This window comes from Mirounga leonina, unplaced genomic scaffold (assembly GCF_011800145.1).
Source record: "Mirounga leonina isolate KUSES-001 unplaced genomic scaffold, KU_Mleo_1.0 Mir_200, whole genome shotgun sequence".
Lineage (NCBI taxonomy): Eukaryota > Metazoa > Chordata > Mammalia > Carnivora > Phocidae > Mirounga > Mirounga leonina.
The window spans coordinates 29219523-29243735 of record NW_023270503.1 but is presented as its reverse complement, the minus strand read 5'-3'; the positions used below and the strand labels follow the sequence as shown (position 1 = coordinate 29243735).

Here is a 24213-nt window from a genome sequence, read left to right as displayed (position 1 = left end):
TTCACCCATTTTGCTCATCCCCTTCCCCGCTGATGTCATTATTTTTTTGCCTGAAAGACTTAATTTTAGGAGCACCTGACAACAGTCAGTTCAGCGTTCGACTCTTGGTTTCAGCTCAGGTTGTGATCTCGGGGTCGTGGGATCAAGCCCCGTTTGGGCTTCCCCCTTCGTGCGGAGTCTGCTGGAGATTCTCTCTCCCTCTGCCCTCCCCTCCCCCCCCGACTTGTGCTCATTCTTTCTCTCTCCCTCTCAAATAAATAAAATCTTTGAATAAATAAATCTTAAGAAAAAAACTTAATTTTAACATCTTTTGTAGTGCTGGCTTGCTGAGGATGACTTCTTTCAGCTTTTGCATATTTGACTTAAGTTTTGAACAGTTTTGAGGGTATATAGTTGACATAACAACAAATTACAGATTTTTTTTTTTTTTAAGATTTATTTATTTATTTGACAGAGAGAGACTCAGCGAGAGAGGGAACACAAGCAGGGGGAGTGGGCGAGGGAGAAGCAGGCTTCCCGCCGAGCAGGGAGCCTGACGCGGGGCTCAATCCCAGGACCCTGGGATCATGACCTGAACCGAAGGGAGACGCTCATTGACTGAGCCACCCAGGCGCCCCTAAATTACACATCTTTGAAGTATACAGTTTGGTGAGTTATTATGACATGTATACACCTGTAGAACCATCATCACAATTATCATCATTATAAGAATGAACATATTCATCTTACCCAAAAGATTTCTCATACGCTTTTGTAATCCCTCCTTCTTACCCCCCACCCTGCACTCCACCCCCAACTCATCCTTAGGCAACCAACCACTGGTTTCCTTTCTGTCATTACAGATTAGTTTGCATTTTCTAGAATTTTATATAAATGGAGTCATACAGTGTTTACTCTTTTTTTGCCTGATTCTCATTTGGCCTAATTACTTTGAGATTCACCCGTGCAGTACGTATCAATAGTTTATTCTTTTTATTGCTGAGTACTATTCTACTTTATGAGTATACCGCAATTTATTTATTCATTACTCTGCTGATAGGCATTTGTGTTGTTTCTAGGTTTGTGCTATTAGAAATAAAATTGTTGTGAGCGTTTATATGCAAGTGATTTTATTTTTTTAAGATCTTATTTATTTGACAGACACAGCGAGAGAGGGAACACAAGCAGGGGGAGTAGGAGAGGAAGAAACAGGCTTCCCACTGAGCAGGGAGCCTGATGTGGGGCTCAATCCCAGGACCCTGGGATCATGACCTGAGCCGAAGGCAGATACTTAACAACGGAGCCACCCAGGCGCCCCTAATTCCTGAAGGATCTTTTCATTGGATATAGAATTCTTATTGACAGTTCTTTTCCTAAAGCCCTTGAAAAATGTACCACTACCTTCTAGCCTCTGTGGTTTTTTTTTTTTTTTTTTTTTAAGATTTATTTATTTATTTGAGAGAGCGAGAATGAGAGAGAGAGAGTACATGAGAGGGGGGAGGGTTAGAGGGAGAAGCAGGCTCCTCGCCGAGCAGGGAGCCCAATGCGGGACTCGATCCAGGGACTCCAGGATCATGACCTGAGCCGAAGGCAGTCGCTTAACCAACTGAGCCACCCAGGCGCCCCTCTCTGTGGTTTTTTTAAGGGAGAGACAGAATGGGTGGCGGGGAGGGAGAGGGAGAAGCAGACTTCCCGCTGAGCAGGGAGCCCAACACGGGAGCTCCATCCCAGGAACCTGGGACCACGACCTGAGCCGAACGCAGGCAGTTAACCGACTGGGCCACCCAGGTGCCCCAACCCTTTGCCCATTTAAAAAATAATTTTTTAATTTAAATTCCATTAATTAACATATAATATATTATTAGTTTCAGAGGTAGAGGTCAGTGATTCATCAGTCTTATATAATACCCAGTGCTCATTTCATCGCATGCCCTCCTTAATGTCCATCACCCAGTTACCCCATCCCCACACGCCCCTCCCCTCCAGCAACCCTGTTTGTTTCCTATGATTAAGAGTCTCTGATGGTTTGTCTCCTTCTCTGATTTCTTCTTTATTTTTTCCTCTCTTCTCCTATGATCCTCTGTTTTGTTTCTTAAATTCCACATATCAGTGAGATCATATGATAATTGTCTTTCTCTGATTGGCTTATTTCGCTTAGCATAATACCCTCTAGTTCCATCCACGTCATTGCAAATGGCAAGATTTCGTATTCTTTTTTGATGGCTGAGTAGTATTCCTCTGTGTGTGTGTGTGTGTGTGTGTATACTATGTTTTCTTTATCCATATATATATATATATATACACACAAACACACTACATTGTGTTTATCTGTTGATGGATATATGGGCTCTTTCCATAGTTTGGCTATTGTGGACATTGTATAACAGCTGCTTTAAGAATTTCTCCTAGTTCTAGATGTATCATTTCTGGGTTTGTATCTGTTGATTTTTCTCCTTATGGATCATATTTTCCCGTATGCCTGGTAATTTTCTATTGGATGCCAAATATTATGAATTGTTGGGTTCTGGTTTTTGGTTTTTTGATCATTTAAATATTTTTGAGATTTGTGCTGGATACTTTTAACTTCTGAACAGTTTGAGTTTTCAGGGCTTGCTTTTGCTTGCTTTTAAACTTTATTGAGGGGAACTTTGTTTTTAAGTAATCTCTGCACCCCATGTGGAACTTGAACTCACAACCCTGAGATCAAGAGTCACACGCTCCTCCAACTGAGCCAGCCAGGCACCCATGTTGAGGGGAACTTTAAGGTTTGGTCTATAACTAATTATGCCCCACTTCTGAGGTATTACCTTTCTGAGTACTCTATGTAATGCCCCATGTGTTAGGATGTCTTTCCAGTCTGGCTAGTAGGAACACAAATTATTTCTGCCCTATGTGATATCTGGGGGTCGGTCTACATATCTTCTAGTTGATATCCCTTCTTTGGGTAATTTCCTTACTGGTCAGTACTCAGCTAAAGACTGAGGAGAATCCAGTGCTGATCTCCAGAGCTTGCTCTCTGTAGCTTTCTCCTTTCCAGTACTCTGCCCTGGGAATTCTAGCTACATTGGCCTCTCCAAATTGTGTACTCTGTCTCCTCAATTCAGTGAATCAGCCAGGTCCTCTGGGTTCCCTCCTCCCTGCTCTGCAGCCTGGAAACTCTCTCCATGCAGTAAGCTAGAACAATCAAAGGGCTCACCTGTTAGTTTCCCTTCTTGGGGATCCCTGTCTTGTACTGCCTGTTGTCTAATGTCTGAGAGCTATTGTTTCACATATTTGGTCTGGTTTTTAAATATGAAGAGAAGAAAGTTGAGAGCATTTCCATCTGTTGGCACTTATTTTCCTCAGTGAAGAGGAATATAAGAGCATCTGAAAATTTGGAATTGGGCTAGGATTTGGGAATCTGAGGTAGATTTTGAAGAGAAATTTGAAGAGAAATGGGAAAGGGAGACAGCTATGGAAAAGTAAGCAAATGGTTTTCTGAAAGGTAATGAACCAAGATTAAAAACAGGTTTCGGGGCGCCTGGGTGGCTCAGTCAGTTAAGCATCTGCCTTCAACTCAGGTCATGATCCCAGGGTCCTGGGACTGAGCTCTGCTTTGGGCTCCCTGTTTAGTGGGGGGTCTGCTTCTGCCTCAGCCCTTCCCTTCTGCTCATGCTTTCTCTCTGTCTCGCTCTCTCTCTCTCAAATAAATAAATAAAATTTTTTTTAATTAAAAAAAAATACAGGGCGCCTGGGTGGCTCAGTTGGTTAAGCAACTGCCTTTGGCTCGGGTCATGATCTTGGAGTCCCTGGATTGAGTCCCGCATCAGGCTTCCTGCTTGTCAGGGAGTCTGCTTCTCCCTCTGACCCTCCCCCCTCTCATGTGCTTTCTCTCTCTCTCATTCTCTCTCTCTCTCAAATAAATAAATAAAATCTTTTAAATAAAAAAATATATATATAACCAAAAACTTCGAAGTGAAACTCTTCATTTCTTGCCTAGTGTTTTGCCTAACACCTGACTCCATACAGCAGTCCATTTTCTGCTTAAACTGTTTTGTGAACCAAGGTTCATTGCTTCATGAGGCTGCTTATTTTAAAAAAAGGAAGAAAAAAGATTTATTTATTTTAGAGTGTGTATGCACATGTATGAGCAGAGGGAGAGGAAGAGAGAGAATCTCAAGCAGACTCTTGAGCATGGAGCCCCACACAGGGCTAGATCCCACAACCCTGAGATCATGACTTGAGCTGAAATCGAGTCGGACACCCAACCAGTTGAGCCATCCAGCACCCTGAAGCTGCTTATTCTTTTTATGGACAGGCTGATGCAGTGGGAATCTAGGAGAAAAATACAGAAGAGATTGTAATAAGTATAGAACAGGTCCCGTAGGAATGTATTTATTCGTTTGCCAGTCAGTTAATTTAGCACTTAACATGTGCCAGTTACTGGGTTAGATGCTAAGGAAGCAGAGGTGAAAGATGTGTAACTTTTGGGGCTCCCAGTTCAGATACGGTGACAAGTCTGAAAGTTGCAACAGCACTGGGAGTAATGGTGCTTGCGGTGAGGTCGGGCACAGCTCTTAGCTCCGTATATGTATACAATTATCCTAGTAACTCCCCTTTAACAAAGTTTTCGCATCTCAGACTGGTGTCTCCCGAACTGAGTTTACCAACTTCTCTTGTCCCTATTCTCAATGCCCAAATAAGTAATTAAATTTGTAAACTTATTAATTAAATAAGTAATTAAACCATTTGTTGGAGATACCACTCTTCCAGTTTTATTCCCTCCCTCCTCCAACTGCCAGGAAACCTTTGCGTTCTTTCTGGTTTTGTTTTTGTTTTGACTTGAATTCATTCTGCAAATAAGGTCTTAAACTCTGAAATTTCCCCTTTTGATCTTTGTGAATTTATTTTATTATTTAGTTTAATTCTGATGCCAAAGATTGGGATTAGGTCCCGCCTTCTGTGTTCACATGGAACCTGTACATAGTTCCATCAGTAATGTAATTCTTTATTAGTGGTTAAGAGCCTGGCTTCACCACTTTGATAACTGTATGATCTTGGGCAAATTTTATATGCTTTCTAGATCTCATTTCTTCATTTTTAGAAGGGATCTAGTCACATATCTACCTCCTGGGATAATCCAAATAATATGCTTTGTATTTAATCTTGAAAAATCCTATGAGTTTCTTTTTTTACAGAAAAACGTGGTAAACTTTGACTTGATCCTGTTAAGGTACAATGGTAGAAACTTCAAATACGAAGAATTTGAGAGGGAATTATGTAATTTATTACCATGTTTATGCCAACTAATTTTGAAAATTCTATTTTCTAGTACAAGACAAGGTAGATTTGTAATTTTAGTTATTTGGAAAATGGACTAAAAATAGCACATTTGGTTTCTGTCCAATAAATGTTATATAAGCAAACCATAATTTTCGTTAGTGTGTGTGTGTGTGTGTGTGTGTGTGTGTGTGTGTGTGAGTCCTTTTGAATTATGGGCTACCATGAATTGCAGTATTCTTTACGTAAAAAGTCATCCTAGAAGAGATAACTTTTCCACCTTTGAATTTATTCAAGAAATTGACCAATGTGACTATATAAAAATAAGAAAATGTGAAGGAATGGGCGCCTGGGTGGCTCAGTTGTTAAGCATCTGCCTTCAGCTCAGGTCATGATCCCGGGGTCCTGGGATCGAGCCCTGCATCGGGCTCTCTGCTCCATGGGAAGCCTGTTTCTCCCTCTCCTGCTCCCCCTGCTTGTGTTCCCTCTCTTGCTGTGTCTCTCTCTGTCAAATAAATAAATAAAATCTTAAAAAAAATAAAAATATTTTTTAAAAATGTGAAGGAAGACCATAAACAAGTATTTATATTAAAGGTCAAGTGGTTAATGTCTGTACTATGTTGAGAATACATTCTGCAAATAAATGGGCAGAAGGCTAGAAATAGTCTGTGAAGGGGGGGATATGGGAGAACCGTGTCCTGGTATATTAAAAACAAAAACTGAGGGGCGCCTGGCTGACTCAGTTGGTAGAGCATGCAACTCTCAATATTGGGGTTGTGAGTTTGAGCCTCATGTTGGGTGTAGGAATTACTTTAAAATAAAATGTTAAAAAAAAAAAAAAAAAATACCGGGACGCCCAGGTGGCTCAGTCGGTTAAGCATCTGCCTTTGACTCAGGTCATGTTCCCTCTCTTGCTGTGTCTCTGTCAAATAAATAAAATCTTTAAGAAAAAAAAAAGTACATATAAGTCGATTGGGGCTTTCTTAGCAAAAAACTTAGGTATTTGCCATCCCCCCCTCCTCTCACCACCACTCATCACATGCTCCCCTGTCACTTTCCCTTCATAGATGGAGAGTATGAAAACGATTCTTATTTTTTCATGAGAGCCATTCACAGGTTAATTGCACACTCTCACTCCCCATTCCTTATCCATTCTGTTTGCTGAAACAGGGAAGTCAGAGAAGACTATGTCCTGAATTTTATTTTTATTTTTTATTTTTAAAGATTTTATTTATTTGACAGAGTCACAGGAAGAGAAGGGAACACAAGCAGGGGTAGTGGGAGAGGGAGAAGCAGGCTTCCCGTGGAGCAGGGAGCCTGATGTGGGGCTCGATCCCAGGACCCTGGGATCATGACCTGAGCTGAAGGCAGACACTTAACGACTGAGCCACCCAGGTGCCCCTGTGTCCTGAATTTTAGGCTTCTGATAGGAGAGCAAAAAATGGCAGAGGAGAGGGAACTGTAGTGGAGCAAGAAGACAATGAGACCACACTTGGCAATGACGTGTTCTGCTTAGAAATGTCAATTCCAGAACCCACCCTTCTACTCATTCTGTTTTCTCTCTCTCTCTCTCATTGCCTCCCTCCCTCCCCCCCCCCACACCCTTGGAGTAGTGTAGTCTGATATTTAAGCCATTCTCCTAATACTTGCAGGGAAAGGAAAGGGATTTGGAAAGAGTATCAAAGAAAAATCTATTGACTCCTCAGTAGATAAAAACAATGGTGATGCTGCCATTCATTTTAGGAAGCCCATGGTTATTTTAGAAAGAAAATCTCCCAGCACCCATTTTATGAGATGCTGGAATTAAGTTACTAAACACAACACTGTTTATATGGTAGATATGGGTATGGGGTGCTGTAGCATTTATGAATGCCCGTGGGAAACCAGGTTCTAAGAGTTGAGCATTTTCTAGGCCTAGCGTACAGTGCCTACTTCTGGGTGTGTTTCATTGCTTTATAACTTATATAAGCTTTGAAGGACATACACCATTCCTCCTACCCCAAGGAAGTTAGATTATTATATGAGATGCTGAACTGTTGAGAAATTCTTTCATAGCAATAATTACTAAAAAGATACTTGTTTGGGTGGCACAGTCAGTTAAGCGTCTGACTGTTAATTTCAGCTCAGGTCATGATCTTAGGCTCATGAGATTGAGCCCCATGTCAGGCTTCACACTCAGCATGGGGTCTGCTTCAGATTCTCTCTCGCTCTGCCCCTCCCACTCATTCTCTCTCTTTCAAATTCTAAAAATCTTTTTTAAAATGATACTCGTTTGTCTTTGGTGTGGAGGAAGGTGTAGAGGATGAATTTTCTAACTAACAATTGTACTTTGATGATTTTGACTTATGGGAATAAATAGAATTTCAGGCTTCAGGGGAGATGCTTTATATGGGGTATTTGGGAACAATCTGAACTTGGGAATGTGAATCATGACAGGAGTTCCATATTGGAAACTTGACTTATGTCACCATTTAAAGATTGTATATTCCTCTTTTATGGTTTTATAACTTGTGTATTCAGTGAGAGAAGTGCTGAGCTCATTTAGACATTAGGCCTGGGAATGTCTTGAAGTCCTATGGTGAGATGCTTGTGTATTCAGATTCTTTTTTTTTTTTTTTTAAGATTTTATTTATTTGACAGAGAATGAGAGAGAGAGCACATGAGAGGGGGGAGGATCAGAGGGAGAAGCAGACTCCCTGCCGAGCAGGGAGCCCGATGTGGGACTCGATCCAGGGACTCCAGGATCATGACCTGAGCCGAAGGCAGTCACTTAACCAACTGAGCCACCCAGGTGCCCTCAGATTCTGTACATAATGTGACTCTTGAATGTTTTGTAGGTGCCTGCTACTGTCTTTTCTTATTTTCACTGACCTTTTGGAAATTGTTCTAGGTTTTTTCCCTGTATCTTAACCCCCTCCCCAGATTTTTCTTAAGTTACTATGAACATGTTAACACTTACGGATTGTTTTATTTATTTATTTATTTATTTTTTTTACTATTTATTTTTTTAAGATTTTATTTATTTATTCTACAGAGAGAGAGACAGTGAGAACAGGAACACAAGCAAGGGGAGCGGGAGAGGGAGAAGCAGGCTTCCCGTGGAGCAGGGAGCCCGATGCGGGGCTCGATCCCAGGACCCTGGGATCATGACCTGAGCCGAAGGCAGACGCTTAACGCCTGAGCCACCCAGGCGCCCCTGTTTTATTTATTTAATTAAATGATAGCAAATGAACAAAGTTGGCACCTTATGGATGCCTCTTGGCCACAGCTATTCAGAGTTGGCACAACTTGATAATAAGCAATAATTTATCCAGGATTTTTTTTTAAGATTTCATTTTTAAGTAATCTCTACACCCAGCGTGGCACAGCCCTGAGATCAGGAGTTGCCCGCTCCACCAACTGAGCCAGCCATGCGTGCCCCCCCCCGATTTTTTTTTTTTTTTTAACCACAATACAGATGCAGGTGTTTTCTTTCCTTGAGCAGTTTCTTTGTGTGAATTTATAAATCACCTCATGTGGATTCGGGTGTCCCAGTGACTGAGAGCCAGCTGTTGGGTGTTTGAACTAAACAGCTTGCTCCCAGTTGGCTGCTTAAATCCCAGTGAGAGGTATTAGCTGCTCCAGGGAATAGAACGGGAATAGAGCATCCAGGGTGAAGATTTTCACAAGGTCTTTAGTGACCCGGTTTAAATTTATCGAGATTTTTTTGCTTTGGCTTTTTCCTATAGGTGCCAGAGTTGATCTGCTTCAGATTTTCACAAATGACTCATCTTCCTGTCATATTTTCTTAGACTACAATGACTTAAGATTATCTTTGGGTTATTGTTAAACATAGTTTTTTCTACCACATGCATTGGGAATGGAATAAACAGTGGTACTCAAGCCTGCTTCTACCTCATGCTGATTGATTCCTGTGCTCCATAGAAAACTTCGTTTCTTCCTGAAAATGACATTTTAATGATTCATCGTTTTCTGTGGGAGGAAGCTTGTGACCTTCTCTTGTCTTTTTTCCTTCCAGAGGGAATCTGGAAAAATTGGAAGCAAAACATCATTTCTCTAAGAAAATTTTGGATAACAGAAGTTCCGGATAACAGGTAAAGCATATTTAAACTTCAGTCATGCTAATAATCACTGATAATCTGCAAAAGTAAACTGGGAGAGAGAAGGAGAGAGGAGAAGTGTGCTTTGTGTCAGGGGTTGCATTAGGGATTTTATATACATCACCTCATTTCGATGATTTTTAGCAGAATTTTGGGCATAGATTTAAGAATCTCAGAATAAAACTGTCCTTCAAAATGCTGTTTTGTTTTTGTTTTTTTAAGATTTATTCATTTGACAGAGAGAGTGAGAGGGAACACAAGCAGGGGGAGTGGGAGAGGGAGAAGCAGGCTTCTGCTGAGCAGGGAGCCCGATGCGGGACTTGATCCCAGGACCCCGGGACCATGACCTGAGCCGAAGGCAGGCGCTCAACGACTGAGCCACCCAGGCGCCCCTCAAAATGCTATTTTAAATGGATTTGCCTATTGATTAGATTCAATGTCCTCACAGTTCAGTTTGGAAACATTTTTAACATCTACCATAAACAAAGTACAGCAATATATAGAATCCTGGAACCTGCTATGCTGTGCAATCCAGCTAGGGAGTGTCTTCCTAGTTCCTTCTGTCTTTTGTTTTAGTTCTTGATCATTGCCAGTTATTTGCAGCTGTATCATCTCCTTAATTCTTTTTAATACTTTGTCACCAGGTCCAAAATTTAAATTTCCTCATACAGTGCCTCTTCACAATGGAGTCCAGCCTAAGTGTCCCCATTATGTTCTTAGTGATAGTCTCACCATGACTGAACAGAATAAGCTATGCCTTGTTCTATTTTCATATTTACATCTCACAAAGAAGTCTTATGAAATAAAAGTACACATAAAGAATCCAGTATGCTGGGTCTGAGAAATACATCTCAGATGATAGCTACAATTTTACCTTTGGGACTAGGTAACCAGACTTCCTAGGATTCTGCAGGCCCAAACAAGTGCTCATAGCCTGAGGTGAATTGTCCTACCTGAGGTAGTAGAGCGTGAGATGCTCTTTATTCTGTCATTCTAACATGAGCCTTGAAGTTAGATTTCAAGTATTCAGAAAAGTAGTTCCTAGAGATATCATCAAGAAAAAATTGTTTCAGATTTTAGTATTTGTTGATTTTCCTTTGGCATTTTTCCATTTTTGTCAGGGCAAACCAATTCAATCACCATGAGTTGGAGCTTCCTGACTCGCCTGCTAGAGGAGATCCACAACCATTCCACATTTGTGGGGAAGATCTGGCTCACTGTATTGATTGTCTTCCGGATTGTCCTTACAGCTGTAGGAGGGGAGTCCATCTATTATGATGAGCAAAGCAAATTTGTATGTAACACAGAGCAGCCAGGTTGCGAGAACGTCTGCTATGATGCCTTTGCACCCCTGTCCCATGTGCGCTTCTGGGTATTCCAGATTATCCTGGTGGCAACCCCCTCGGTTATGTACCTGGGCTATGCCATTCATAAGATTGCCAAAATGGAGCATGGCGAAGCAGACAAGAAGACAGCTCGAAGCAAACCCTATGCAATGCGTTGGAAACAGCACCGGGCTCTGGAAGAAACAGAAGAGGACCATGAAGAGGATCCCATGATGTATCCAGAAATGGAATTGGAGAGTGAAAAAGAAAATAAGGAGCAGAACCAACCTAAACCCAAGCATGATGGCCGAAGGCGGATTCGAGAGGATGGGCTTATGAAGATCTACGTGCTGCAGTTGCTGGCAAGGACCGTTTTTGAGGTGGGTTTTCTGATAGGGCAGTATTTTCTGTACGGCTTCCAAGTCCATCCATTTTATGTGTGCAGCAGACTTCCCTGCCCTCATAAAATAGACTGCTTTATTTCTAGACCCACTGAAAAAACCATCTTCCTTCTAATAATGTATGGTGTTACAGGCCTTTGCCTACTGCTTAACATTTGGGAAATGCTTCATTTAGGGTTTGGGACAATTCGAGACTCGCTGAACAGTAAAAGGAGGGAACTGGAAGATCCGGGTGCTTATAATTATCCTTTCACTTGGAATACACCATCTGCTCCCCCTGGCTATAACATTGCCGTCAAACCAGATCAAATCCAGTACACCGAACTGTCCAACGCTAAGATTGCCTACAAGCAAAACAAGGCCAACATCGCCCAGGAACAGCAGTATGGCAGCCATGAGGAGAACCTCCCAGCTGACCTGGAGACTCTGCAGCGAGAGATCAGAATGGCTCAGGAACGCCTGGATCTAGCAATCCAGGCCTACAGTCACCAAAACAACCCCCATGGACCCCGGGAAAAAAAAGCCAAAGTGGGGTCCAAAGCTGGGTCCAGCAAGAGCAGTGCTAGTAGTAAATCAGGGGATGGGAAGACCTCCGTCTGGATTTAATCTTGGCTTAAAACTTGTGCTTTTCATAGTTTATGGTAAGCAGCGGCTCACTGAATAATGACTTCCATTGAGTAAACATTTGGCTCTGGTTATCTTCAGGGCTGCTGTTGGCTCATGGTCCAAGCTCAGGCGACTCTGAAAGCGGGGCTGGGACAAGGGGGAGAAAAGGGGAAAACACAGTGTTCCTGGGCACATATTCCAGCAATAATACAGTTATGGAACTTTACATTTGTGTCTTCCAGATCTGGAAAAGAACAGATATATTTAAATCATTCTTGTTGAAAAGTTTTTGTATGTACAGTATTATGGTACATTTTTTTAGTACGAGAATTTTTTTTGTATTTGTATATTGGACCACTGTAGTTATACTTTTATATTAAAGGAAAAAAAAAATCCTTAAGGTAATGCTATTACTTTTGTTCAGCAAATGCCACCCTGGGTTTAAAGTTTTAATAGATGCCACACCTCATAAAAGTGCCCCTTGTGTTGCCGGGAAGATTTAGATACCTAAGGAGCCAGGGGAGGAAGCATCAATTTTCATACTTGGACAGAAAGTCCTCAGTAGGGGGAGGTTGAGGTTTTTTCTCCTTTACTTAAGAAATCCTTGAATCTCATTCATGTACCCAGACTTATATCCAATCTTTGAAAACCTATTTGTATTTTCAAAGGATATAAATGATTCACTGCAGGATTCCTGTGATTATCAAGCATTACCAGTATATGCCTTGATGGTGTGTATATAGTTTAAGTTCTTTCAAAAGGCTGATATACAGAGGTGCCCCCAGTCTGGTGGCAGTGCGGGGACCCTGACCAGAGTTGTGACGAAGATTCCTCTATTGCACATTAGAGCCACGCCTGGAAAACGAGCCCCACTACACCAGTGAGTTGTGAACCTTAAATCTCTACCCGGAAACCTGCCTCTCCCAGCAATGGATATTTTCTTTACATGTTAACATTAGAAATACAAAAATTCAGGGCGCCTGGGTGGCTCAGTCGTTAAGCATCTGCCTTCGGCTCAGGTCATGATCCCAGGGCCCTGGGATCGAGCCCCGAATCGGGCTCCCTGCTCAGCCAGAAGCCTGCTTCTCCCTCTCCCACTGCCCCTGCTTGTGTTCCTTCTCCTCTCTGTCAAATAAATAAATAAAATCTTTAAAAAAAAAAAAAGAAAAGAAAAGAAAGCAAGCCACCTCTGACTTTGAAATTCCAAAATACTACTTTCTATGTCTTAGTTTTAGAACATTAGTTCTTTATTATTTAGGAGAATCCTGGAACAGCACCCTTTGGTCATTTCTTTTTCATTTCTTTCTTTGTTCTACTCAGTAGAAAATTTAAGATGATCTTCTAGCCGTGCGTTAACCTTTATTCTGCTTTTCTTTTTTCCTTTTTTTTTTAATCTATAAATTTTAGGCTAGAGAAGCTTATTAGAATCTCTAAATATCTTAAGCAGAAAGGAAACTCAGGTAAGACTAAAAGGGAAATTTCGGAGAACAAGAGACCTGATGTGTCCTGGATGATTAGTAGACACGCATAATTTCCTTCATACCATATGTTTTATAAGGAAATTCAAGTGATTCTTCTTAGAAAACAAGCAAGATTTTAAACACCAAAGCTTAGCTAAGATGAAGAGCTATCAGTTCATTGTTGTGTCTCTAGAGCTTCAAGGAGATTTCTTAATCAAAGGACAGAAAACACACAGACACTCGCATCCATCTACACAGAGCCTGAAGGAGAACAGAGTGGCTTCACCAGCGGAAAAGCTGGGGACTCGGGAGGGACCAAGAGGGAAAGGAGTTGAGCAGAAATGCCAGGCAAAGACGTGTGGCGCCAGGAGCGTCCACTTAGTTCCTACACACAGTGCCCTTGGCGTTTCCTCTCGGCTTGTTCTGAGAATATTTTGTGTCTGGATAATTTCTTCAACATCTTAAAATATATAGAAAGATACTCTGAGTCACTTCACATGTGCACACACTTTAAAAACCTATTTTTTTATTCTCTTGCCGAAGCTTGAAGTATGACATGGAGTTCCCAACTCTCACTGCTTTCCTGGTGCATTTCTTTCAGCCTTTGAACATGGGAGTTTGCCAAAGCCATTTTCCCCTCGTGTCATGGACCTCCATTAGGAAGATGGCCCTACCAGTGTCTAGCTTAACCCATTAATGGGTCTACATTGAATCTATAAAAATATTGTTCTGGTTATGCTGGAACATGCAGGTATTAGTATGAAAAGCCTGTGATTTTTTTTCCTATCAAAGTCCTATTCCTTTGGATTGCTGCATCGACCTGCTCTGTCATGTGACATTTACTTTTCTAAATAGTTGAGTGCTTAAGTCCTCACATACTGGAACCAGGGTATGGTCAATAGGTTTATATTTCTTTAACATAGTATTGGATTTATTCAGATGTGTGTCTTTTGCTCATCATCTGTGTTAAAATCTATTACTCAGAAGAGATTTATAAAACAGGCTTTTTTCTTAGTCAAATTGGAAGGGAGAATTAGAGAACATTTTCCCCTAAAGAAATGTTAATGTTCACTTTGTGGCTTCATCTTTGCTTTATGACTTCGTTTTTCCTGTTTCTGTATTTGCTTACTTAAAACCACAAGTGTGTTACCTCATTTGAAGTCGTTTTTCTGGGGATTTTCCTTGACTAATGTCTATAGAACTACTTTTGATAAAAATGAACTTTGCCATCTAAAATGTGTTTCACAGCCCAACAACTCTCACACGTCTGTCTTTCAGAAGGACACCTATGTCTTTAAAGAGAAAAAAATGTCATCATTTGGTACCTTAACTCTCGTCATTTCTTCATGGTGTGATAGTAGTTTTCGTGACTTTTCCAAGTTTTAGGAGCTACCTACTTTTCCAAAATGTTATGAAGTAGTTAGAGCCTCTGGTAAAAGGTATTAAAAAACCAACCATTGGTCATTTGTCTGAACTTGGGGCTCCAAGAAAAAAATAGTTGACAGAACTACACGATGGTAGTAAGATGTCCCTCAGTGCTCTCCATCACAGCAATCAGCGATGGTTTGAAACACTTGCTTTAAGCAGTTGATACCAAGAATGGACTTCAGTGTTGTTCCTGTTAGTCATACCAATGCTTTACCCTTTCGGCTTATAAATGTCCATGCTTTATTCTTTCTGTCTCATTTAAGAGACAGTACACCTCTAAAAATAGCATCTATAGTTTATGATAAATTTTTGGCCAGCCAGCTCTCAGTAAAAGGCAAGTATGTTATACTTGAACCTACTTCAAGAAATGCCTTTTCATAAAGGAAGGGTCTTGGGCGCCTGGGTGGCTCAGTTGGTTAAGCGACTGCCTTCGGCTCGGGTCATGATCCTGGAGTCCCGGGATCGAGTCCCGCATCGGGCTCTCTGCTCGGTGGGGAGTCTGCTTCTCCCTCTGACCCTCCTCCCTCTCATGCTCTGTCTCTCATTCTCTCTCTCAAATAAATAAAAAATTAAAAAAAAAAAAAAGGAAGGGTCTTTCCTGACTGAAGAAAAGTACCTGAAGTCAAAGATACAGAGTTGCTGGTCATTTTGATTGGAAGATTCCAGGTATTAGATTAATTGTATCTATATAAAATCATGTAATCTCATGAAGAGCCTTACCACCTAAAAATAAGAAAGCCCCAACACCTATACAGAGTTTGGAAATAAAATTTCAACTCACCTATATATCCTAAATCTAATAATTCATAGTCACCATCAAATGTTAGAATCATTAGGTTGAATTGCATACTTGTTACTCATTCTGGCCACACATCATGGAGAGATTAAAAGATTTTATTTGTTGTCCCTGATGTAGTGTTGTTTTTCGTAATGTTAAGTGAGTTTGGTTCATGCACATTCTACCTTAATAATCATACTTTTTTTTAAAGATTTTATTTATTGACAGAGAGAGAGCGCAAGTGTAGGCAGAGCAGTAGGCAGAGGGAGAGGGAGAAGCAGGCTCTCCGCCGAGCAAGGAGCCCAATGTGGGGCTTGATCCCAGGACCCCGGGATCATGACCCGAGCCGAAGGCAGCCGCTCAACCGACTGAGCCACCCAGGCGCCCCAATAATCATACTTTTTAAAGAGACAGTCCATAGTATTCCAAAATCCAGGAGTCCAGACAAAAAATCTTTATTCCCATGCAAAATCTCTACAGAAATAAAAGGAGTGTTTTGCATTTCACGGTTTGCTTGTTGAACCAGCAAAGACATTTGGCTATATGCTTCCAAGATGGAAAATGTTTTTTCTTTATTGTACTCTCAATTGTGTTTTCTTTAATAAAGCTCTTACAGAAGTCTCTACCTCAGGCACCAAGTATTAGATGTGGTTAGCATACTGGTACTGAAAAATGTAGCTAGGACATCCAGTTTTTTAAGATAATTTAAATGTAAAATTCAACTGCTAACCAGCAATGTCATGTGGTGTGCAGCTTGGATGTTGTATGAACAGCTAAGGAATTGCCCATTCTAGTGCCAGAGATCACCCATTGCTAATTCTTTTTTTTTTTTTTTAAGATTTTATTTATTTATTTGACAGAGCGAGACAGCGAGAGCAGGAACACAAGCAGGGGGAGTGGGAGAGAGAGGAGCAGGCTTCCCGCCGAGGAGGGAGCCTGATGTGGGGCTTGATCCCAGGACCCTGGGATCATGACCTGAGCCGAAGGCAGACGCATAACAACTGAGCCACCCAGGCGCCCACCCATTGCTAATTCTGTTCTGTACATTGATGTAAAACTTAGTGGTGGGGAGAGACTGCTCAGGGCCTCGTCTCAGGAAGACTGGTCATTGCCACATACAGTTGAGAAAATTCATTTGTGGTCTGTGCATCTTTTCCCAAACTTGAAAACTCAGCTGTCAGTAAGTATCATATTGAGGATTTTACCCCATTCTTTGTGTGAAATAGTACCTGAGAGCTTAATGGTTTGTATGGAAAACCTGATATGAAAACCTCTCCTAGTACATTCACCTGTAAATTGATCTCAGTGGGAATGCAGGAGCAGGAAAATTTCCAAGTAGATGTTTGGGCTCAAAGCATGCCCTTTTTCTTTTTTCTTTTCTTTTTTTAAAGATTTTATTTATTTGACAGAGTTAGCGAGAACAGGAACACAAGCAGGGGGAGTGGGAGAGGGAGAAGCAGGCCTCCCACAGAGCAGGACCCTGGGATCATGACCCGAGCCAAAGGCAGATGCCCAATGACTGAGCCACCCAGGCGCCCCTAAAACATGCTCTTTTTCAACAGCTGAGTTACAACTCCTGGCAGTGCTGTGGCTGCATGGATGGGCATATTTCTGGCATCCTAATGTGGGAAGGGTGTGTGGCCTTGTGTAGGAGTGGGAAGGCCAAAGAAACTGGGATCACACCCTGTCTCGGGCTCCCTTTGGTTCTCAGGGCCTTTTCTCCGAGAGGAGCGCCTTCTGGGAGGGCTGTTCCAGCAGACCCAGCCCAATCTTGGTATGGCTAATCTGCCTTCTGGGGGGAAGTGCAGGAGAGGGTAGCATCTGTTGCAAAAATGCTGTTTCCCCCAGACACGAGGCTGGCTGGTAGGTCATGCACAGAGCGCGCCCTCAGCAGCACAGATTGTAAACCAGTCAGCCAACCATATTTGGTAATGACTTGTGGGCTGTTCGAAAGCTGTCCGGGCAGTGAAGGCCCGCTCTTCCTTCTGAAAGTGGATTCTTTGGCAGATTTGCCATCAGCACAGAGACTAATACCTGGAAAAGGTATCATCATCAAAGTTAAAATCTTTGCTACATGGAGTGTAAAACTTCCTAGGGCTTACGTGAAACATACCATATTTTTAGGGTTTTCTCTCCTTCAGTTACCTCAAATTGGAAGCATGTTACCAGGGGCATGAAGAATGTGGAGGTTGAGGCAGAGCTGAGAACAGAATCAAGTCTGCACAGTGGCTCACTCCAGCACCCCCGGAGCTTTTCCTGGAGGGGTGTGCAGCAGCTGCTGGTGGGGCAGAGGCAGGCGGGTCTGTGGATCTTTGCTGGGGGGACCTTGCTGTGTCTACAGCGTGTTTTCCAAATGTGACCATTGTGCTGCCCGTGGGAGAAGTGACGGGAATGCCTATTAAAATGTAGGTTCCTGGGGCACCTGGGTGGCTCAGTCGTTAAGCGTCTGCCTTCGGCTCGGGTCGTGATCCCAGGGTCCTGGGATTGAGCCCCGCATCGGGCTCCCTGCTCAGTGGGAAGCCTGCTTCTCCCTCTCCCACTCCGCCTGCTTGTGTTCCCTCTCTCGCTGTGTCTTTCTCTGTCAAATAAATAAAATCTTTAAAAAAAAAAAAAAATGTAGGTTCCTTGGATGCATCTCAGGCCTACGTAACCACAACTAAGTTCCCTAGGTGATTGTTGAAAAATCTTTTGTTAAGGTGTAATTTTACATGTGGTAAAATTCACCCTTTTTATTTAGTATATAGTTGCAAATGCATACAGTTGAGTAACCACCACTGGAAGGTACAGAATAGTTGCATCGCCCAACAATTTTCTGTATGTAATTATCACATTAAGTTTTGAGAACCACTGATCTTAGGAAAAAGAAATGAAAACTGGAAGTGTGTGCCAGGGTGAAAGGGGAAGAGGGATTATTTTGAATGGTCTCGTTTCGAGGCGGTTTAGACCTGGCCTAGCACAGGAGCCCAGAATGACTGATGGCCTGGAGTGGAGGACTGTAGAGGGATGGGCAGAATAATCCATAAGTGATTTGCTGGGGGTGGGTGCTGGGAAGCAGGCCGGCCTGGACTAGATGTGTTGCATAAGTTTTTAAAACATCATGCAATACGGATTCGGACTTCCACTTTCCGACTGTGACCAGCCCCATGTAAGGAGAACCATCTCACCTTCTAGGTCATGAGTTGTGTCGTTACTTAGAAATTTCTCCACCCTACTTTGAATGACATCTTTGAGGAAATTAGTAATGGGAAGTGACTCAGGAGTGGAAAACAAGAAAAGAAGATGACATGGTGACAGGCATTCGCTCTGTTGGCTTTCTCCTGCCCTCTCAATCTGAGGAAATGGCACAGCATTTCCTTGCCCTGCCCTTGACACACTAGGCCTATTTTCTCCTAGATTCGGGGACTGTGAGAGAAAACCCAAGGAAGCCCTCTGATAATGCCTGGAGGAAAAGCTGACCGGGTTCCCTCTTTACCCTCAGCCGAACCTTCCACAAGTATCCTTGTCTGCTCTGCTCTCTGGGGCCATCACAGAGGGCACGGCTGGCTGACAGCCTTAAACCCCAGGCAAGGCAGAGCCAAGCAACTGTTCATAACCGATTTCCCTGCACAGCCAGTGACCTGAATGGGACCTGACCATGGGGAAAAATGATACAGAACTAGATCGCTTTTTTTTTCTTTTTTTTCAATTTTATTTTTAGTTTGTGTGGTCCTGTGAAAGCGGAATTTTACCTTTGCACTGGGGACATTGAAAAGCACTGACAGGGAGCCCGTGGCCTGGCCCATTTTTCTGAAAGCACGTTGCAGCTGTGGCTTGTGCCCAGCAGGCAGGGCCTGATATTCAGTCCTGTACCCAGGTGCTGTCGACAGCAGTGACAGGCCCCAGCCTCTGCAGAATGATCTGCATGAGGACTTGGGCTCCTGGCGATGCTTTTAAAGGCAAAAGCCCTGGAAATAGGGTAAGTGCAAACTGTCAGTGGATTGTTTATTTCACATTCCGATGCGAAAATGATCATGGATGAAGTCTGCAGCGTTTGGCCCCGTCTCGATTATAGACCAGCTTGTGATTATGCTGTTTGATTCCCGTGGTCTGCTTTTGGGGACTTGTTGGCCTAGAAGAAACAGGGTGGGGTGGGGACTGCTTTTCCTCTTATTTATCTCATTGCCCCCAGAAGGCAGCTCCTCTGAGTAGTCTCTACGAACCTGGGAAATAGGAGAGGGAAGGGCCGAGCTTTCAGCATGGGGCCGGGGGGGCGGCTGGGGGGGTTCTTGTGTGGTCAGGAGGGATGTGATGTGCCAGAGCACAACCAGGGACTGCCAGAGAAGGCTGTGAATAGATCAACGTAGGTTCGCCTGGAAAACATGGCCTGGGCCAGAACCCATGACCTTTGATTTAGGGTTGCCAGATAAAATACAAATGCCTGGTTAAATTTGAAGTTCAAATCAACAATGGATCGTTTTTTATATACTGTATCTTATATTTGGGAAATACTGATATATTCAAAATTATTTGTCGTTTATCCAAAATTCAAATGTAACTGAGTGTCCTATGTTATTTGCTAAAACTAGCAACCTCACCTTGACTGGCCTCAGACATGGGTTCTGAGGCCTGGTAACAGAGGATGGAAAAGGCTTTAGTCAACTATTAGAAAAACCATGAGCCTAAACTCTGTGCCAAGTCTGAGCCACTTTGTGCAGAAAGGTAAGAAATCATGCTCCCAGTGTGGAATGTGTTTTGGGCTTCCCTGTTTATAGCAATTCTCTAATGCAAACCATTTTTTGGTTCTATAATTTTAATCACAATTTAATAGCCATATCAACCCAAACTCAGGCCAGCAGCCAGCCTGCTTCTTTAAAAACTCATTTATCAGGGCACCTGGCTGGCTCAGTAAGTAGAGCATGCGACTCTTGATCTGGGGATTGTGAACTCGAGCCCCATGCTGGGCAGAGAGCTTACTTTAAAAAAAAAAAAATGGGGGGGGCACCTGAGTGGCTCAGTCTGTTAAGCATTCAACTCCTGATTTTGGCTCAGGTTGTGATCTCAGGGTCACGAGATCAAGCCCCACGTCAGGCTCTGCACTGAGTGTGGAGCCTGCTTAAGATTCTTTCCCTCAAAAAAAAAAAAAAAAAATTCTCTCCCTCACCCTCTGCCCCTCCCCTGCTTGCACTTGCTCTCTCTCTAAAAATAAAAATAAAAAATAAACTTACAGGGGCGCCTGGGTGGCTCAGTCGTTAAGCGTCTGCCTTCGGCTCAGGTCATGATCCCAGGATCCTGGGATCGGGCCCCTCATCAGGCTCCCTGCTCCACGGGAAGCCTGCTTCTCCCTCTCCCACTCCCCCGACTTGTGTTCCCTCTCTCACTGTGTCTCTCTCTGTTGAATAAATAAATAAAAATCTTTTTTTTGTTTAAGAGAGAGGGAACACAAGCAGGGGGAGTGGGAGAGGGAGAAGCAGGCCTCCCACGGAGGGGGAGCCCCATGCGGGGCCCGATCCCAGGACCCTGGGATCATGACCTGAGCCGAAGGCAGACACTTAACGACTGAGCCACCCAGGCGCCCCAATAAATAAAAATATTTTTAAAAAATAAAAATAAATAAACTTACTAAAACGAAATAATAAAAGCATCTTGATCAATACTAAAAGATAGAAGACAGTAAAAGTCCCCCTCACATTCCTTCCTATTACTATTCTTCAGAGCTAATCACAGTTAGCAGAAATATTTATGCACACACAAGCATTACACATTTGTTCTTTGCTTACACCATTTATTTGTATTTTTTGTTGTTGTTAAAAGTTTTATTTATTTAAGTAATCGCTGCACCCAATGTGGGGCTCAAACTCATGACCCAGAGATTAAGAGTTGCATGCTCTTCCAACTGAGCCTGGCAGGCGCCCCATTAAGCAACTGTTTATTCAGCAGAATTACAATTGTCATCTTTAGTAATAGGCTACAGGACCCCAAAAATTAGAGAGCTTTAATTAATTGTCTTGAAAGGGGGCACTTAGAAATTTAATAGGAGCATCTACTGCTGGTGTACATGAATTTACTCTCCATGAAGATGATAAGTTCTTCACTACAACATAGACTGCTTAAAATGAAATGTAAGAGCTCTAAAGCTTTTTAAAATTTCTTAAGATGAACTTTATGGCGGGGGGGCGCCTGGGTGGCTCAGTCGTTAAGCGTCTGCCTTTGGCTCAGGTCATGATCCCAGGGTCCTGAGATCCAGCCCCAAGTCGGGCTCTTGGTCTCCCTGCTCATCAGGGAGCCTGCTTCTCCCTCTGTGCCTGCCGCTCCCCCTGCTTGTGCTCTGTCTTTCTCTCTCAAATAAATCTTAAAAAAAAACTTTGTGGGGCATAATTTGCAGACAGTAAATGTGCCCTTTTCTGGTGTATAGTTCAATGACTTTTGTGAGTTTTTTTAATATATATATATATAAATACCATTGCCTGCTGGGGTTTTTTGCTTTGTTGGTTATTCTACTTTAATGACATATTTTCTGGTTATGAAGATATTATTACATGCTCCTTATAAAAGACTTGGAAAATTCAGGAACGAATAAAGAGAAAACAAAAGACATCAATAATTGCCCCCTCCCTAAAAAGCCCTTCTTAGCAGTGTCTCTTGTTCAAAGCACACATGCATTTATTCACCTTCAAACACATAAAAGTATGTGGGGAATAAAAATGGCCACACCTTCCACACTCAGATAACCCTTGCTGATACTTGAAAGGTAATTAATACACACGCATGTCTTTTTTTTTTTTTTAAGATTTTAGTTATTCATTTGACAGCACAAGCAGGCAGAGTGGCAGCCAGAGGGAAGGGGAGAAGCAGGGTTCCTGCTGAGCAGGGAGCCCCATGCGGGGCTCCATCCCAGGACCCCGGGATCATGACCTGAACCAAAGGCAGATGCTTGATGACTGAGCCACCCAGGTGCCCGGACCATAAGATTCTTAATGGTGGGTCCTCAGGTGTCTCTCCAAGCACAACTTCTAGCATCTCCATGTAGTAACTTCTTTGAAAAGGGATTGACATGCAGTTTCTGGTACCTTCGTAAAAATGAAATGCTATATTAAATTTAGTTCAAAGAACTTTCTCAAGGGTGCTTGGCTGGCTCAGTGGAGCACGTGACTCTTGATCTTGGGGTTATGGGTTTGAGCCCCACGGGTGTAGAGATTATTTAAAAATAAAATCTTAAAAAATAGTAACTTTCTCAGATTTCATGTCTACAGATTTAGGCCAAATCATGGTTAAGATGAAGGTCAAAAAATACACATTGCTGATGTGGTCTGATCAGGGCACAGTTACTACTTCGGTAGAAATAAGATTTCCTCATCCACGAAAGTGACAGACCCACGGCTCCGGCTCCGCTGGGCACATTGTGCTGGGGTTCTCTCTATTTCTGGGCAGGTGGGGTGTGCCCAGAAGGCAATGGCCGCACAGGTAAGACAGGGAGGAGCACTTGAATCCGAAGGAACTTGAGCCTGAGGAAGAGAAGGCTTGCACCCGCGATCTTCACATACTTAAAGGACTGTCCCAGGGAGAGGACACCGGTGTGGGGAGATGGAAGGGAGGACGAACTTGGTTGCAGCTTCAGTGTTCGGATCAAGAATCTGTTGCCTTTTTTTTTTTTTTTTAAGATTTTATTTATACATTTGAGACACAGAGATACAGAGAGAGGGAGCATGAGTAGGGGGAGAGGCAGAGGGAGAGGGAGGGGCAGAAGCAGACTCCCCACCGAGCAGGGAGCCCGACGCGGGGCTCAATCCCAGGACCCTGGGATCATGACCTGAGCCGAAGGCAGACGCTTAACGACTGAGCCACCCAGGTGCCCCAAGAATCTGTTGCTTCTTGAGGTGTGTGTGTTCCCCATCATTGTAGGAATTTATACAGGCCACACTGGGGAGCTTTGCAGGGAGGAGTCGGGTAGGAAGTTGGACAGATACTTTCTTCAGTTCCTTGTCTCCAGATTCTGCAGTCTGTCTGAATAAGCAGGATTTCAGTCTCCATCCCCTTTGCAACAACACTGGTCCCCAGATTTTCTTCTTCACATCTTTTATTCTTTCTCCTTAAGCTCCTAGAGATGCTGGGCAAGTATTTTCGCCAATAAACACTATAAATCTTTGACATTTAGGAAAGACTCAGAAAGGGGCAGAACCCATAAAAGTCCTTGGAAGGGAGTGGTTGGCCCTTGTGTTGGAACCGCAGACCTGTTGTCCCTCGGGCTCTGCCGCCTCCTCTCTGGGCCACAGGGACAGCGCAGAGTGTCGCATCCTCACGCACGAGGTTGTGTGAGGTGGTCCCGTGAGGAGACGCTCTGGGGAAGATGCAAGAAAATGAGACTCGGGGGGGGCTTTAGAGAGTTGCAGAAAATAGGACCTTTACATAAAAGCAACAGCGTCAGATGAGTGCTCAGAAACAGTGAGTTCAAGGGGGCGCGTCCTCTAAGGCTGGGTGTCCTTATCTGAGCAGTGGGGCTAGTGATGGCGAGTGAGGATCACGGGACATGCTGCCCCAGGGCCTGGCCCTCGGTGAGCACTCGGCTGGGGCCTCATAGACAGGGGGTGCCTGGTGCTGGATGCATGATGCTTCCACTGATCCATCTGGAAAGGCTAAGGAGGGAAGCTAGTTGGGGAGGGGGTGGATTTGTGAATATACTCCTAATTCTCTTTTTTACAGCAGCAAGTCAATTCTTGTTTCTATCGTGCATTGGGAAAGACATTTCCACCGTGATGGGACGCCTGTGTGGCTCAGTCCATTAGGCTCAGGTCATGATCCCAGGGTCCTGGGATCCATAGAATCCCACATCTGGATCCCTGCTCAGCGGGGAGTCTGCTTCTGCCTCTGCCCCTCCCCCCTGCTTGTGCTTGCTCTCTCTTG

The 24213-nt window shown here is 43.2% G+C and overlaps 1 protein-coding gene across 6 annotated transcripts in view; it reads left to right on the top strand.

The window, feature by feature from the left end:
* The window catches only part of GJC1 (gap junction protein gamma 1), a 43771-nt gene extending 31113 nt beyond the window's left edge, over positions 1-12658 (top strand). For 5 of the 6 annotated variants that reach the window (XM_035027298.1, XM_035027301.1, XM_035027299.1 and 2 more), the window contains exons 2-3: positions 9257-9332; positions 10460-12658. In XM_035027298.1, coding sequence (XP_034883189.1) covers positions 10480-11670 — 1191 coding nt within the window. In that variant the 5' untranslated portion in view covers positions 9257-9332; positions 10460-10479 and the 3' untranslated portion in view covers positions 11671-12658. Of the gene's footprint in view, positions 1-7986; positions 8030-9256; positions 9333-10459 lie in introns of those variants that run through there. The other variant, XM_035027300.1, reaches the window with a different exon arrangement.
* The last annotated feature ends 11555 nt before the right edge of the window (positions 12659-24213 follow it).